We start from the raw sequence: 17,497 nt of genomic DNA, 5'->3' as shown, positions 1-17,497 counted from the left end.
AGTATAGGTAAATTTAAGAAACCGAGGATTAAAATTTTAATGATTCAGTATTGTTCAGTTTTACTGTAAAATAACAAACAGAAGTGTAACTTGGCAGGTATTACCTTACCACCTTACCTTAACAGCTATTCTTTAAGATGCCTTGGCTACATTTAAATGTAACAGTGGTCAGTAGTTGACCTTAAAAGCAGAGCTTACGCTGTCATTTCAGTTCTTCTCAAATGTAGATTTATACTTGGAAGTCATTGTCAGGGGGAAAAAGCTGCTGGGAGATGAATGTACATGTTGACTACAAATAAAACAGTTGTACCCATCAAGTAGTTTTTCTTTCTTCAAGTGGATTTACACGTACTTAAGCGACTCTAAGTAGTTACCCTGCCATCAATTACTGCCCAGAGGTTTCAGAGTCAGGCAAACAATGACTAAAAACTATTATACTGAAGCCTTTATCAGTCCTTAAAGCGTCAAGAATGAGACAAGTCGTGGTAAAACACACAGTATTACAAGTGGCTGCCTAGCAACTTGCCCAAAATGGAAAGCTTGTGCAACATAGCTACCACAGTTACTTATATGCTAAATTACTGCCATCGGTCTGTGCCCACAAACAACTGGATAATAACTGAATTGTTAAATTTGTGTTCTTCTCTGCCCCTTTCTTTAGCTGGTTGAGGTACCTCTGAATGGCAGCGCAACCATCTGGTCTATCAGGCACTCCTCCTGGTCTTTGTGTCAAACTTGCTGAGGGCACACTCTGCCCCATCAACCAGGTCTTTAATGAAGATGTACAGTATTGGCCTTACTATCAACCCCTGGGCCACACCACTAGGCCTCCAGCTGGACTTCATGCAACTGATCAGCCCTTTGAGCCCAGCAGTTCAGCTAGGTTTCAGTCTACCTTACTGCCCACTTACTGAGGCTGTACTTCATCTGGTTGTTGATGAGGAGACAGTGTCGAAAGCCTCACTGAAGCTGAGACAGACAACATCCACTGCTCTCCCCTCATCCCACCAAGCCAGACATCTCATTGTGAAAGGCTGTCAGGATGGTTAAGCACAATTTCCCCTTGTTAACTCCATGCTGACTATTCCCAGTCACCTGCTTGTTTTTCATGTGTCTGAAAATGGAATCTAGGATTAGTTGCTCCCTCACCTTCCCAGGCATCAAGGTGAGGCTGACAGGCCTGTAGTTCTCCAACTCCTCTTTCTTGCCCTTCTTGAAGACAGGAGTGATGTTTGGTTTCTTCCATTCCACAGCAACCTCTCTCGATCCCCAGCGCCTTGTAAAGATAGAGAGTAGCTTCACAATGACATCAGCCAGCTCCCTCAGCACTCGCCTGTTAAATCCCAATCCCATAGACATCCAGTTTGTATAACAATGTTCCTTATCCTGATCGTTCACTGCTGAGCCCAGAAAGTGAGCACAGAAAACCATGCAGCACTTCAAAAAAGGTTGACAGGAGGTGTCTTTTCCTTCCAAAGACCACAGGGCCTGCTCTTCAGCCACATGAGTTCCCAACCTGGTGAAGAAAGTGTTCCTTGTGATGACATTTATAAGCAGCAGAAGGAGGAAGCAGGTTTTTATTTTTTCCCCCCCTGCATATGGGAATGCATATGCATTTTGCATTCCCAAATTTTGCTCAAGGGAATGATATCTTGCTGAGACACAGCTGTCCTGCTGACCTACAGGTGGTGTGAAGCTCCCTGTGAAGTTTTTCATAAAGTATCAGAAATCACATCTTGTGATGAGTGGCACTGCTTTTTGTCATTTAAGCAAAGACTGTGGTCAGTGATCATAGCTCAAAGAAAGACCACAAAAAAAGGTCTGATCCCCTTACAAATCAACTGTCAACTCAGGGAGCTGAATAAAGGAATCCGTTTGTGACAAAAGTGGGCTACAACTGAAGTCAGAAGTTTGGTGAAATCAAAGGGAGCTATGGACAAGTCAAATGGAAGCTTCTGACTCTGAGAGTGAACCTGATCTCCCATGAATCTGACATAAAATGGTGATCCGACATCATTACAGCACGAATGTAAGCGTTACAAAAACCAAGAAACAAACCAGTCCCTTACCTGAATGGAAAGCTGTCAGGGTACCTTCCAACCTCATCATGGTCTTGGACTTGCAAGTGCAAAAGGTCATTATGAATACATCTAAAATGTTGAACTATCCCTCCTTCCCCTAAACACGTATACTTGGGCACAAGGACATAGCGCCTATCTTTCTTTATTAAAAAAAAATAAAATTTGTTTCCAACTTGTGGCATTACAATTTCTGCAACTTTTCTTACAGCTCTTCACATAATTCTCTTGATGACAGAATCTGCAGAACTGTAAAACAGTTTTAACCAAACTGAAGACCTGAGCTTGGTGACACAGCTTGGAGATCAGTCACAGTATGTAATGAGATGCCAATGTAGGAAATGAGTCATAGAGAGAGAGAGGAGGCAAAAGCTCAGGTCTCCAGAAGCACCATGACAGGGCAGCCACACACAGTGATTTGAAGAAAAGACCAAGTAGGTGAACTATAACAACCAAAGTCCTGCCTGTGCTTACCCCTTTCAAGTGGCCAGGCAGATCAGAATTGTTGTTTGAAGAAGAGCCAGTGGCAGAAAAGGAAGGCCTGCCTCCTCCTAGGTGTAAGGTACAAAAAAGTCTCTATGATTTCCAAGTGCCCTTGAAAGAGTAAAGAAACTTACTGATTCTTCATTGCAAATCTTATCTTTTAAAACTCCTCATACAAGAAAAACAAGGTAGTTCAAAATACTTCGCAAAGCAGAAGTGAAGAAATGTTGAGTTACAGTATTCAGTCTCTGAGGCCTCGTATCACAAAGTTTTGTTCTTTTGGCTCTTTCTGTTGCAGTAGTTCACTTCATTTTCACTTCTAAAGGATGTATGCATTTTTTTTCCTAAGGTAAGCAAATTACCTGAATTTGCTTATAAAATGTATTATGAAGTATATTATAAGGTCAAACATGATCAATAGTTGAACAGAGAAGTTCTCAGAAAACATCAGTTGCTACCGGAAGTGATGAATGGGGGAGTTAATAGGATACACACCCTTTTGTCTAATGTTCTGCTAAGAGTTCTGCACGTTTGGCTAAATTGCTGTAGTAGGTGAATAACCCTGCAAACTGTAAAACATTTTAGGCTGTACATCATCTACGGAGAAACTATGGGTGTTGACGTTCAGAAACAGATGAGTTTATGTTCATCAGCTTAACACCAACATGTGACTGAAGTAAAATGCACTAGTTTTTTTCCTGACTTAAGAAACATGTTTAATTTTTCAAAAATCTGTAAAGATTAATTTACTAATTATTTATAAACTTACTAGATAAGAAAATTTTCTTTCTTTTCAAACAAATAATATTCTATGCATGTATTATCTGCTTTGTTCATCCAGTAAGTTACTGGAAGTACTTACATGTCTTGGTGGTTATTATATCACGTATTTGTTTATGCGAGAAAACAAGTTTAGAGAAAGACAGCACGCTGGTTGAGAAAGCAAGCAAGCTGCTGTGTTAAAAGAAATCCAGATCTTCCCTCTTGAAGAAACCTGCTGCTGTAATCAATCAATCAGACGTTTTTTAAGGCAAACAAACAGGAGTACATTACAGTTGTTGATATGAAAGAGGATCAGTCTTGACAAAAGCTGTGATATGAAGAGTAATGACTGTATTTGGAAGAACTGGAAGAGGAAAAACAAACAGATTTAGCAACTATGCCACAGGGAAGGAGTAGTGCCAAAAATTAGATGTAATTGCATGCTTGAAAAAACAGTACAATTTAAAATGACGGATCAGAGATGAAAAATAAGAATGTATTAGGTTAATCTATTTTGTTTGCCAAGTTAAACTTAAGCACATAGCTGAACATATTCATTCAGCTGTGGATACAGCTTGCATTGTTCTGGTTTAAAAATAAAAAAATTACTCTGAAATAAAGTAATGAAGATGCCAAGAACTGTATTTTATGTGGAAAACAGCATTTTGGCAATCTTCAGTCAAAAAACTCCAGTGAAAAACAGCAACAAATTCATTCACCTTGCTTTTACTTTCAAAAAAAAGCAGATGTAGAGTATGCCGCTATGTCTTTCAGAAGCTGAAAGATGTATTCTAACTAGCATTTTTTCTCAATAATCTTATTTATGTATTTTGATTTACTAATAAATAGAAAAACCTTGTTTTAGAAGGAAATATTTTTATTCTGAAATTTAATTTGAAATTTTAACTTCCCTATGGAAAACATATTTGCTAAAATCCCATTCTTGTCACAAAATATAAATATCCTGTGAATTCCACTCTTATGAGCTGGTCTGATTGTAATTTTGCCCTTTATGTATTTACAAAAGTATAGCTTAAAAGAAAAAGAAGCAGAAAGGACTAAACTAGGCAGAAGCTCACGATTTTATATGTGTACACAAAATGTATTTTTTCCAACAATGTTCTTGTTGGAAAGCTTATTCGATAAACTTGTTTAACATTTATTCAGTTGATACATTTTACAGACTAAGTATTAAATCAGTATGTATGCAGTTAGGATATGAAGCTTTCTCAGCAGTTTAGAATATCCTAAAGTAACCAGATAGCTGTATCTAATACCCAGATATATTTGTTTTTTCTTCTTGCAGCTTATCCAGACCATAAGTGCAGTAGACAAAGATGACCCTCTTGGTGGACAAAAATTTTTCTTCAGTTTAGCTGCTGTTAACCCAAACTTCACTGTTCAGGATAATGAAGGTAAAATACACGCGTAGCCCAGGAAAGGATTTGTACGTTTACTGTCTGACATATCTTCTTGAAGTATCTTGAATTTGCTTTTGATATCTAGCAATATTCAGAAAAACCTTTACGGCTGCTGAAACCTATAGTGATAATAACAAGAATAATTTTAACTGAATCTTTGTGGCTTAGGATGTCTGTATTTTCATCTGTGTAAAGGAGACGAAAGTTAGCATGACTAGAACAGGATGAAACCGATTATAAAGAAAATCATTGAAAGTGTTAGTTCAGGGTGAGTAGCCAAATATAATACTTAACTGAAGGAGGGAAAAAAGTTTGAAAAATAGTTCACCTCTTAAATTGAGATTTTTCACTTTTGACTTCTGTCACAGTTCTGATTGTCCTGATTTTCTCTTTTGTTGCTTTACGATGATTATGAAATTTATGACTCAAAGTGCATGGCCACTGTGGCTTTTCCTTTGATCATTTGTTATTCTTCACCTATTATCATGGAAAACTTTCAGAAGCTTCTGTTGGGGGAATGGGACAAGGTGAGAAATCATACACACCGACTTTATACTTCATTATCAGTGTGATTAACTAAGAGGGCTCTAGACTGCAGAAATGGATGAGAGGATATGGTACCATCCTTCACATATGTTAAAGACATAAAGACAGAATACTCCCCTTCTCATGATGAAGATTACAGGAGATCACAGACTGCAAACAGTATGAGGGAGATTTAAAGTAGATCAGAGATAAAAAAATTCTAACAGTACAAATAGTGAAGCATTGGAATCAGTTGTTTGGGTACCTTATGAAATCTGCAGCAGTAGGGGTATTTAAAGATTCTTTCTAACACATCATATTTGCTGTTGAATGAAAAGGCTTAGCAAAGGTCCAACGCTAACAAATACCCCAAACCAATGAAGGGATACAATAAAGGGCCACTTTACATTTCACATCATGCAGGCCATAGAAAACCCCATCAAATTTAGTATTTTAAACAAAGTATATGTCCTGGTGATCAGGTTCTGAGTCTGTAGAGGGATAAACTGATTCTTTTTCTAATCTAAAATTATTTTCTTACTTTGTGCATGAGTTTTTCTAATTCAGCTTAGATAACCCTTTACCTTGAGAGATCCACAGGTTTGATGAAAAAGAATTTTTCCTTCAGTCCTGGAGAATGAATCTGTATTTTCTCCCTTTGGGACTACAAAGTTAGAAACACTAGTGTTGGCTCTCAGTTTTGTAAACAGAATGTGGCGCTGACCACAGAAGTAATCGTCCTCCCTCATCACTCATTCCTGCCCCAGCAACATCTCCTTCCCGTCTCTCTGGCCACTCAGTGAACAGCTTTCGATGCTGAAGTGTACTGCAGACAACTAAACTTTGTTTGCTACAAATACAGCTTAGTGCTCTCACTTCTCAGAACTGTGCAGGAATAGTTTTTCACATTGATTTTCTGAATTCCTGAGACAATTTTTCGAACAAAAATTCTGCTCTATGCGCTGAGATATATAATTCATTGTTCTACAGTATGCTGAAAGTGTTTTGGTGCGGAAAAATCTCATACTGAGTTTATAGGTAGCGTTCCTCTGAGTATTATCACAAACGATCCATAGAAAGAATTTTTCAAAGCAGAGTGCGTGTTGAACGGTGTGAAGTGAAAGGCTATTTTTTCTCTGTTGGCCACTTCATTTCAGGATATTAAGCCATGGAATGGAATTGTGTGACACACTACATGCAGTAATCTATAAAATATGTGAAGCTTTGGGAAATTCTCTTTTCAAACCACATGCAAAGGTGTTGCAGAGGCACAGAGGAACAAGCTGGATGTCCATAAAAATCCATAAATAGCTTTCTGATCAAATGGGAATGACATTAGAAAAGAGAGATACCACTATGATATCAGGACTGGCCACTTTCAAAATACATCAGTGATGTAAAACAGACAAATAGTTTGCATGTATTATATGTAGTGTGTATTTTATATTCATATACTATACAAGAGTATGTTTTAATCTAGATAATACTGCCAGAATTTTGACAAGAAGGAACGGCTTTAGCCGACATGAAATAAGTACTTACCTTCTACCCGTGGTGATATCAGACAACGACTACCCGATCCAGAGCAGCACGGGCACGCTGACTATTCGTGTGTGTGCCTGCGACAGCCGGGGCAACATGCAGTCCTGCAACGCTGAGGCCCTGCTCCTCCCTGCTGGCCTCAGCACAGGGGCACTGATTGCCATTCTCCTCTGCATCATTATCCTGCTGGGTAAGAAAAAGAAATGCATCATTCTACAAATGAACTAATGCATCAGGCCTGAGTCATTTTACAAAACCATGCAGGTTGGTAAAATTAATGATCATGTGATTTACAAGAAGACTTCAACAGTAACTTTAAAAAAAATGCAAAACCAAAAGCAGCTTCTCTGGGAATTTGGACATTGTGAATAAGAATTCATATCCCAGCTTATTAAATATTATCAGTGTGCAACCAGCAGCTCATTATTGTTCTTTCATTAAGTTCTCTTTAAGAAGAGGGTCATAGAGGAGGAATAGTATTTTCAAAAATCGCTTTCATGTCTTAACTTTTTATTTTTTTAGGAGAGAATCTCTCTTTTTTATTTAAGTAGCTATTGAAAGTCAACACACAGTATATATTTCACATAGAAAATGCCACAAATTAATATTTTTACTATACTAAAGCACTGCATATCCAGAGGTTTCTATGCTGTTATCAAAAATATTGTCAATTTGCAAAGCCTCCATTTTGTGATTTTCAGAATATCACTTGATGAACTGTAACTTACCTCAAATACAATTGAACAGTATACTTTGAGCTCAGAAGAGGTAAAATATCCTCAAAATAGCCCTGGCTATTTTAAAGCTAATCAGAGTTACAGAAGGAGCACATAGACAAGTTTGTGGTTCCGTAAAGCAACACACAATGTGTGCGCAAAACAGCACATTTTGATATGGCCCTGACTGTGCTACTGTAATGCATATAGTGATATTTACCCATGTATCAGACAGAAATGAATGGGTGAAACGTATCTGAAATAAAGCTCTTGTTTCTGATGGACTTGCTACTACGAAATTGTTCAGTTGAGATCTTCACCTGTTCTCTCTTTTTCTGTCTAAGTCATCGTGGTGCTGTTCGCTGCTCTGAAGAGGCAACGAAAGAAGGAGCCTTTGATCCTGTCTAAAGAAGACATCAGAGACAACATTGTGAGTTATAACGATGAAGGCGGTGGAGAGGAAGACACCCAAGCCTTTGATATTGGCACACTGAGGAATCCTGCAGCTATCGAAGATAAGAAGCTTCGACGAGATATTATCCCCGAAACGTTATTTGTACCGCGGAGGACTCCTTCAGCACCAGACAACACAGATGTCCGAGATTTCATTAACCAAAGGCTAAAAGAGCATGACACTGACCCTTCTGCGCCACCGTATGACTCGCTCGCAACCTACGCCTACGAAGGAAACGATTCTATAGCTGAATCCTTGAGCTCACTGGAGTCGGGTACCACTGAAGGAGACCAAAACTATGATTACCTCCGAGAGTGGGGCCCTCGGTTCAATAAGCTCGCTGAAATGTATGGTGGAGGAGAAAGTGACAAAGACGCTTCTTAACCCGCAGTAGGCTACATTTGGGTTCATTTGACACCGTCTGCACTCAACGGTATTTAACATTCAGGAGAATTTTCCTGCCACTCAGCACAATGGTTTCCTTTTAAAATTTGTTTCCAGTTTGTCCATTAATGTCATTCATTCTTTCTAGTAGGATGCTCACATGGAATATATACAGCATTTTATTTAATCACCTTCCAGGAGCCAAAGCTATGGAAATTCAGTGTTGTCCATTTTAGTAAGTAAAACAAACAGTACCTTACCTTCAGAAATTTGAACAGGGTGATACTCCCTTTAAGCAACCTCATGTACAAGCCGCTTTTGTTAGGTACATGTCCTGCCCTTGCAAGTGCCGCTTTTAAGAAGGCAAAGAAGAAAAAATCCAGTATGTCCTGTTCTGTACATGAAAATTCAAACAAAATGTACACGTGGTGTTAATAAGTGTAATACGCAGCTGGTTTAAAAAAAAAAAAAAGTTTGTGCAACTTCATTTCATCAAAATCTATCTGCCAATGTTTTATATTTATATTTTTGTATTTATTTTTAAGAAATAAACCAGTTTTTACAACTATGCTGATGCTTGCCTGCCTGTTGTGGCCATCGATCCCAGGCTTGAAGAGAGCATGACATTTCTCCAGCGAGAGCACAGCCAGCTGCTAACACTTTTATGCAGCTGTATAATGCATGTATTTAGCACAGTTTGAAGTGCCTGTGCTTACAGGGAGAGGATTAAGTTATACATCTATTTGCTTGCTCAAAAGTGCTACTTCCCACAGACAACATGTTTAAGGGAGAATTTGTTTTATTTTTGAACTGAACTAATGATATCTTATTCTAGAAAAATGAACTACGATTTTGTCTTTACCTGAACTACACAGTTCAGAAAACTTGCTGGTACAATTAATACATCAAAATATGAAGAATTAATTTCACAAAGTGAGATTATTTGTTCTACAGTTTTCCATTTTGAATCTTAATTACATCATTTTATGTAATCTGTAACTGTGTTGGACAAAGTGTAAGACAATGTTTAAACAATCATTTTTAAGTACAATCCTCTTCCGAAGGCAAATCCGTTGATAGCAAACTATTGCGTATTAGATTGTAACCATTTAAGGGTAGCATATTCACCTTTAAAGCAGCCAGGCTAAACGCTGACAAAGCCAAGTGTCTGTTAAACTACGCCATCCCTCACCCAATTTACTGAGTTTTCCAAGGCCCTGGAAAAGTCTAGTAAAAAAGAAAAGTGATAAACTATACAACTGTAACAGAAATCACACTCTAGCAATCATAAAACAAAGTAGGTATGCCAAGACATTTTGAGATGTGCATTTCTTCCAAAAATCTTTAGATTACACAAATTATTTTGTAAGCAAGCACTCTGGGATTTCGAAAAATTCCTGAGATGAAATAATTTCAGAGGAAAAGCAGGATGCAATGGGGTCTGCATTAACTTATTTCCTTTTGAATAAACATGTCTAAAGGATAAGTCCTCCCTCTCAACCTCCCCTAACTTCTTACTGGCATAAAATCAACAGATACTGAAAAAATATCAGTCCTTTGAAAAGTGAGATGCTGCATTCTTATTAAGTCAGACATTTCTTCTCCTTAATGGAGTGATTAAACCCAGTGAAGTTGAAAGCTGAATAGAGTGTCATTATACAAGTTACTTTAGTGCAATGGAGAGCACATTTTTATTGACTTGATATCAAGTTAAAATATTTGATCCATTAAGAAACTTTGAAGATTATGGATTTTTCCTCATTTCATTCAGTAATACTTCGGTTAGCTAAAGAATTTTGCTATTTCCTAGTAGAAAATAATTCAGAGAATATTAAGAAACATCTCAGATAATCAGCATTATAAAGTTATGCAAAAGTGTTGTAGGTCATACAGTTTCTCTTTTTCATGACTATTTGGTAAAATGGATCTAATTTTTTCTTCTTTTCCAGTCCCCTATGAGTACAGTTTACCATTAAACTGTTGCAATGTTCTAACCACGCTACTGATACAGTTTTTTACGGTATTCTTTTAAAGGACAAAACACATAGAACTATACCAAGAACAAACAGAGAGAAGAAACTAAATTAGTCTAACTTTACCCATAAGTGGCACAGAAAACTGAATATATTCCAGGTGCAAAAGATTTTCCATTTTTACTGAGGGGTGCAGTGGGGAAGCAACAGTAAGAAAAAGGAGACAAAAATCCTTGTGTTAAGTTAACAAATGCAAGGCTAGGTTCCAGTACTGTTTTCTGTCTGCAGCAGTATTGGTATCAGTGACTCCTCACATATTTAACCAAGTATGTATTAGGACAAAAGATAAAACAGGATATAATACAGCTGTATGACACCCCTTTGCTAGACAAATATTTTGGTTAAATGCATCCAGCCAATACTTCTGCATATGATTCAGCAAGAATCCCAATGTTTTGTTTGCAGAAGTGAAAAAAAACACACGCTTCTCCCCAACTTTTTAAGCACATCAGCAAATATCAAATAAGACTGTATTCTTTTGATTTGCATCACAGTACTTATTTATGAAGATTAAATATGTGGAAATGTTTCTATATCAGTATGTTCAAGCCAGTATTTTATGATAGCTGAGAAGAATCTGAAGCAAATATTGCAAATTTAATCCTATATGTATCATTAAATAAAATAATAGTACACATAATATATAACAATATATAAATACTACTAAAATTATCATAGAATAGTATAAATGAAAATATCTTTTATCCCTTGTCGTATGCATGGGGTTTTATTTTCCTTTTCGTAAAAGCAAAAAATTTCAATTTCAGCATTCTAAATCTTAACCGTATAAACAACATTTTACTAAACCAGACCTCAGCCTAATGAAAAAGGAACATGCAGTCACCTCTGCAGACACATCATAAAAAGAAATAGTCAGAAAGCCAGTAATTCATTGGCATATCTAATTTCATTTTAGGAACTGGATCATTCAAGCAACTGAGTCTACTCCTTAATATTACAGGCAACCACGGAATAGATACCTAGTTCACAAACAATGTGAACCAATGTGAACCATGCTCCCACCTGCCACAAAGGAGTTAGACCATCTGAAAGCAGATGTAAGGCCTTACAGTAAAAGATTAAAAGTCATGCATATCAGATGCCATGGAAGGGGAGAAGAAAGGAATCGAGGGCATTTTCCCAGTGACTTTCTTACATTCTTGCAATAGAGCAATTGGAAGATGAAACTCCCAGATGATTCAGCGAAGTGGAGAAAATTTAAAACAAGATGCCTCCTTCCCTAACAGTATCTGCTAATCTGAGCCATGTAAAGTATAAATGTAAAAAGGCCCTGATATTGTTTAGCCTGAATGAATTTTCTGTATGTTCTTGTAATAAAAATGCTGAAGGACCAGATGCAACAAAGTGAAAATACATTAATAGTGTGTTTCAATTGGACCTACACATGACTTACAAGAAAGAATGTTTAAGAATTCAGAAACATATATGAAACTATTGCAACCAATGGAGCCCCAGGAAATACTGAGTTCTTAGAATCCATTACAAGAAGTATTAAAAAATAATTTAAAAAATATTCATGAGAAAGGAGCTGAGTGCGAGATCCTACATGTACAAACTAATATGTGAACAATAACAATAATGGTAGACCACTGCTACTTTGTAGGGCCGTCAGGGAAAGGGTTGATAGTAAGAACTGATTGAGCAGACTCAAAAACCATGGAATTTAAAACATACCTAAACCAACAAAATCTTCATCTTTCACATTCATCACATCGACATATTTCCATTAGCTGTTACCACCTGTAACACCTGCAGGTGCTTTTTACTCATTCACTGCCACAAGATACACCAACATCTTGCTAGTCTCTTCCTTCTCTGTGTCCCTCAAAACAGACATTTGCACAGCTTGTCCTTCAACAGCATGCAATATTATCCCCTGTTCTGAAAAAAACATTGTCCCAGGTCAAACTACTCATCAATAACATCACCATCTATCATTCCTTACATACTATCAAGAGACTACCCTCAATTTTTTCTCATTGTCCAGTGTGATTCTATTGCCCTTGATTCCAATTTTCCCATTCTAATTTTTGAACAGCTTTTTATGCTACTTGTTATGCAAAGCTGTGAGAAAATTAACCAAATCTGCTACATTATTCTCCTACAAACCTCTTCTTGTAAGTTGTTACTACTGCAGTAACTAAAAAAATAGCTGTTAAGGGAAACACGGCTGCTTACTATGCTAATCACAAACAGTGGAAACTATCAAAGCCAATCATTTGGTTCGCTCGAAATAGTGTTTTTTGCACCAGTTTGCACTTTTCACACTGGTTTACCTTTATTCTAACCGAAGTTAAACTATTTGATAGCATCCCTCTGCGTTTATCCAAGAATTGGACAGGAAAAAAAAAAAACAAAAAAAACCCACCCTCTTTCTTTTGCCCCCATCATCACTAGCAACCTGAAAGAAGAAAAAATCAATGAACTTTTTTTTAGGAGATGTTTTAAAACATATATATGACATGAGCATATCACAAAAGAGAATATGATTCCTTACTGTTGTTCAAATGAGTGAACTACAGATCTGACTTTAAAAGTTACTGGAAACCTGCAAATACTGATCATCTTTATCATACTCATTTGAACAGTAAGAAATCACCCAATACTAATCTGTGCACTGCAAGAAGTGCGGATAGATGTTCAAGCTAAAACAACTTCATTTACTCATAGCAGTGATATCTGTTAAGTCCAGAAAGATTTTGTAAATAGTAAACATAAGGAGGTAAGAGTAAATATAAGGAGACTTGTTATGTGAGTGTAATTTTTTTTTTCCCAGAAAGTTTCATGAGCTTCACTGTCATCTCTCCAGGTTTGCAAAGGCATATTCAGTCACTATTCTAATATGGTTGAACTGGCTGAAAAAAATCACTTTCCACATAACCGAAGATGTAAAAAATAGGAATTACAACATAGGCATTTCTAAGTCCAGTAAACCTGACACATTTTTTTTTTCCCCTTTGTCTTCACTTCTTTGCCGTTATCCTGGTTTTCATTTTAAAAGAATATCTGTCAACTTTGAAATCAAAATGACAGTTTTTAAAGTTATAATTTTTTCTAAATGTGAAATTCTCTTTTTTCTCAAACAAAAATTTCAAGCCAAATACTTAACTTTTGAGAAAATTTCACTGTCTTTAAGTTGATGTCAACCTAAATTAGCAATGAAAAATAATAAAAAAAAAACTCTTTGAAAAGAAAATTAGCAAACACTCTTTCTTTGATTTTGGCTGTTGAAGAGAGATAAGATTTTGGGCAGGATGAACTTTGAGTCTGACCTAGTAGAGACATTCCTATAATCTTATGAAAAAACATAACATTTTGTGCTTATGCTTGCCAAAACACTACTGAACATTTCCAATATATTGTAAATAAAAGTTTTTCTTAAAAATATTTACAACAATATTCAGGTGCAGTGCATGAAAGCTTTCAAGAATCTTCCTTTATATCCGTCCTTTCGAGGGGAATGGAACAAACTCTAATTATATAACATAGATCGAAATGCCACAGGAAAGCCAACAATTAAATCCAGAAAGTATCCTCTATGATGCAAACAGGCTACAGAACAAAACAGTAGTGTGACCTGCAGATGTACAAAACATACAGCAAATGCAAGAACTGAGATGACAGTAATTCCTGAAAAGTTTTTGAAGTCATACTAATGTTGACAAATTTTAATTTACTCAGGAGCCTTGATAAATTTAGCAATGATGCAAAAAGAATGACTGCAGTATAATGCATGACTCTAGTACATCTCCCCTCTTGAACTTCACCATTACAAAAAGTTACAGAAGAAATGAACACCTGTGGTTTTGACTGGTTTCAGGTAGTGTGGTAATCTGCTTGGTCAAAGGGACACTAGCTCTCCAAAAAGAGTGGTTTTAAACTGAAAGGCAGCTTCAGGCTCACCACAAAAGTCAGAAAAAGATTTCATCACGTTTGATTACTTAATTTACTTGCTATGAATCAAGGCATTCACAATATTTACTGGTGGAAGGGAGCTTCAGATGACATAGTCTACTTAAATTTCCAAAAAATGTTTAACAAGGTCTCTCATCAAAACTCCCAAGGAAATTACGCTGTCTTGGGATAAAAAGGAAAGTACTCACCTGGGCAAAAGACAGGAAATCAATAATAGGAGTAAATGTTCAATAAACATGGTGGAGGAAGGCCACTGGTGGAATCCTTCAGAATGCGAGCTTTCAACCTGGAAAAGGAGATGAATAATGGAATAACAAAGTTTGTTTATGATTATTATTAAGATTAAGAATAGTAACAAAAAGGGCCAGTTACAAGCGCAAGGACACCTTGCAGTTGCAAATGTCTGCACAACAATCTATAGACATTTCATGTGCTAATTTAATGCAAAGTAATGCATGTAGGGAAAAAAACAACAAATCTAAGCTTTAGGAACACCATGATGAGCCATGATTATTCCCAAATGAGATGAGTTATAATAGCTAATTGTAGAGAACCCTTAGTTCAGAGGTAAGTAAATAAAGCAAAGCAAATATTAAGAATTATTAGGAAAAGAACAAAAAAAAAAATATTATTACTTTACTGTCTAGCATACCCCCGTAGTCAGTGTTATATGCTGCCCTTATCATCTTGATATATTCAAGGATAGAAAAGGTTAAGAAGAGGTTGAGAGATGATCAAAGGCAGAAAATTGTTTCTTTGTGAAGAACAGTGAGGCAGGCTGTGATTCTTCAGCTTGAAAGACGGACAGCTGATAGGAGATATGACTGATGTCTATGAAAACGTGAATGACATGTAGGAGGTAAGCAAAGATCTGCTGTTCACTATGTTTTTCAATAAAAACCAGGCGTCATCTAATAAAACAAACAAATACCAGCTTCCAATGGAAGAAGAGATCACACATACATACACAACTGTGGAATTCCTTGCTGGAAGATCTGGCAGACAATAATGGCTTATATGAACTTAAAAACATCTAAACAAAATTGCGGAAGAAAATTTATCAAAAGCTCCTCTTTACAAAATGATATCTTTCAGGAAGCCCCTAAATTTTACATTGTCAAAGGCCATAGAAGTGTCCTAGGGAAGTATCACTACATGCTCAGTGTATTCTTACAGTTTTCCCTAACCACCCTAACTACTGACCACTAAAAAGGGCAGGATACAGCTCTGTGGCTCTTTGACCTTCTGGTACAGTCATTCACATATTCTCTTTTTTATGACACCCCGCCTCCCTCAAAAACAACTCCCACCCTGTCATACTGAGTGCAAACGGTTCGGTGATCCTTGAAATTCTTTTTACCTGCAGCTACTGCTGAATCAAGAGATAATTTTCCAGAAAGTACTTTAACAACAGCATCCAGAAGAGATTTAGATAAAGAAAAAAATATGAGCAGTAATGGTAGGAGAACTTTCTCTTAACTTGCACTCAGTTAAACTCACCTTGCATTTGCTACTTAGGAATACGCAGTTGCACTTCAATATGGGTCGGACGAAAATGCAAATTTATTCTAAGAAAATTTAATGACTGTATTTTCAAGACATTGCTAGCACAAAACCTAAGGTTCATTAGGTTTAAGGTAACAATATTTAAACTGCCATTTAAATTATTTTACTGTGGAAAGTCCATCAGACACAATGAAGCTTATTATACAGTTATTTATCTATCACCAGCAACACCAGTAGCAAAAGATGATGAAACTTGTCTGTAACTCAGAGGCTGATGAAAACTATGATAGCAAGGAAACTGTTGTCCATCTTCTCTCCTCCAAATTATCTCTGTTTGAGAGTTATTGTTTTGTTTATTACTGTTTAGTGATGCATTCAAGGCAGAATAGAATAAAAAGAAAATTTTGTGTTTATGAACTCCTTATGTCCATATTCTGTATGTGTGTATGTGCATGTATATGTGTTTTATATAAGTATGTATATACACACACACACACAATATATATATATGTGTGTGGCATGGGAAAAAAAATGTTTCATTCTTATTAACAAGAGACAATTTTCAAAATGCCATAGTAACCTTTTTAGATGACACTTCCAGCAGAGAAGCTTTAGACAGCTGCTATGCACAATTATGCCAAAGATATATAAACCTTCCTGCATCATCATCTCAAAGCTGTGACCTAAGTAACATTAAGTAACATTAGTATAAATGAGGCTGGAAGGAAAAAAAAAAAAAAAAGCATGAAGGTTGTCTTCTGGCCTTTAATTATATCTTCTAAAAAAAACGGCTTTTGCAAAAAAACAGTCCTTTGTAGCTAATAAGGACTCGGTCTGGCCTTCCTCCGTGCCAGTGCACCAGTTGAGATACAGTGAAAGGAACCTTCTCTCTTATTGCAAATCTTCATGTACTCCAAGAATTATCATAATTCCTACATTGTCAGCTACATTAGTTCATATCACTCTGTCTTCCTCAGTTATGCACAAAATAGACCTGCTTTGGAAATGAATTAATGCTACTGTATAAAGACTTCTGTGCACAGATTTGCCTCTTTCGATACAGAATTTGCCAGTTAGCAGAAGAAATACTCTAACAAACAGCAGGATTCTGCACAGGGAAACAGTTTTCTATTTCTGCACCTACCACAGAGTTCATGTATAGTGTTGGCAATTCTTTTAAAGCAAAATAAAATAAGTATTGGTAATCATTGCCTATGCAGCTTTGAATTTCTGAGAACCAAACTTGAGGAGAAAGGTTCCTGAATTGCAAAAGTGTCAAGTATTTGCAATGAGAACAAAGAATCAAAAAGAGCCATATAACTTTTAAGACTGAGATTTCAAAGCTTCGCATCTCAGAAGTAAAGCATATTTTTTACTTTAATCTTTGTTCATCCTTTGTAAAATACAAATGTAAAAAAAAAAAATGTATCCCCTCAGGATTTTTCTGATTAAATTAACTGTTTGTGAAGCACTCAGCTTCTTTTAGCGATAAGCACCATAGGAATGCCTGAAAAAGAATAATATTGATAGCAGCCTCCAAGCAGAATACGGTGAATGGAACCTGTGGCCACCTACTGGGCAAGCAGGAATGCTGAACAGTTACTTCGAAAGTGCACAATGGCTATTCTTTATATTCATTAAAGCAAAAACAGGAAAA

The 17,497-nt window shown here is 36.5% G+C and overlaps 1 protein-coding gene across 5 annotated transcripts in view; it reads left to right on the top strand.

The window, feature by feature from the left end:
• LOC104153743 (cadherin-10) overlaps window positions 1-16,257 on the top strand; it is a 111,667-nt gene extending 95,410 nt beyond the window's left edge. For all 5 annotated transcript variants that reach the window (XM_068931500.1, XM_068931499.1, XM_068931498.1 and 2 more), the window contains exons 10-12: window positions 4,630-4,738; window positions 6,750-7,001; window positions 7,872-16,257. In XM_068931500.1, coding sequence (XP_068787601.1) covers window positions 4,630-4,738; window positions 6,750-7,001; window positions 7,872-8,365 — 855 coding nt within the window. In that variant the 3' untranslated portion in view covers window positions 8,366-16,257. The remainder of the gene's footprint in view (window positions 1-4,629; window positions 4,739-6,749; window positions 7,002-7,871) is intronic.
• Window positions 16,258-17,497: the final 1,240 nt, after the last annotated feature.

Source organism: Struthio camelus, chromosome 2 (assembly GCF_040807025.1).
Source record: "Struthio camelus isolate bStrCam1 chromosome 2, bStrCam1.hap1, whole genome shotgun sequence".
Classification (NCBI taxonomy): domain Eukaryota; kingdom Metazoa; phylum Chordata; class Aves; order Struthioniformes; family Struthionidae; genus Struthio; species Struthio camelus.
This window is presented reverse-complemented; position numbering and strand designations above follow the sequence as displayed.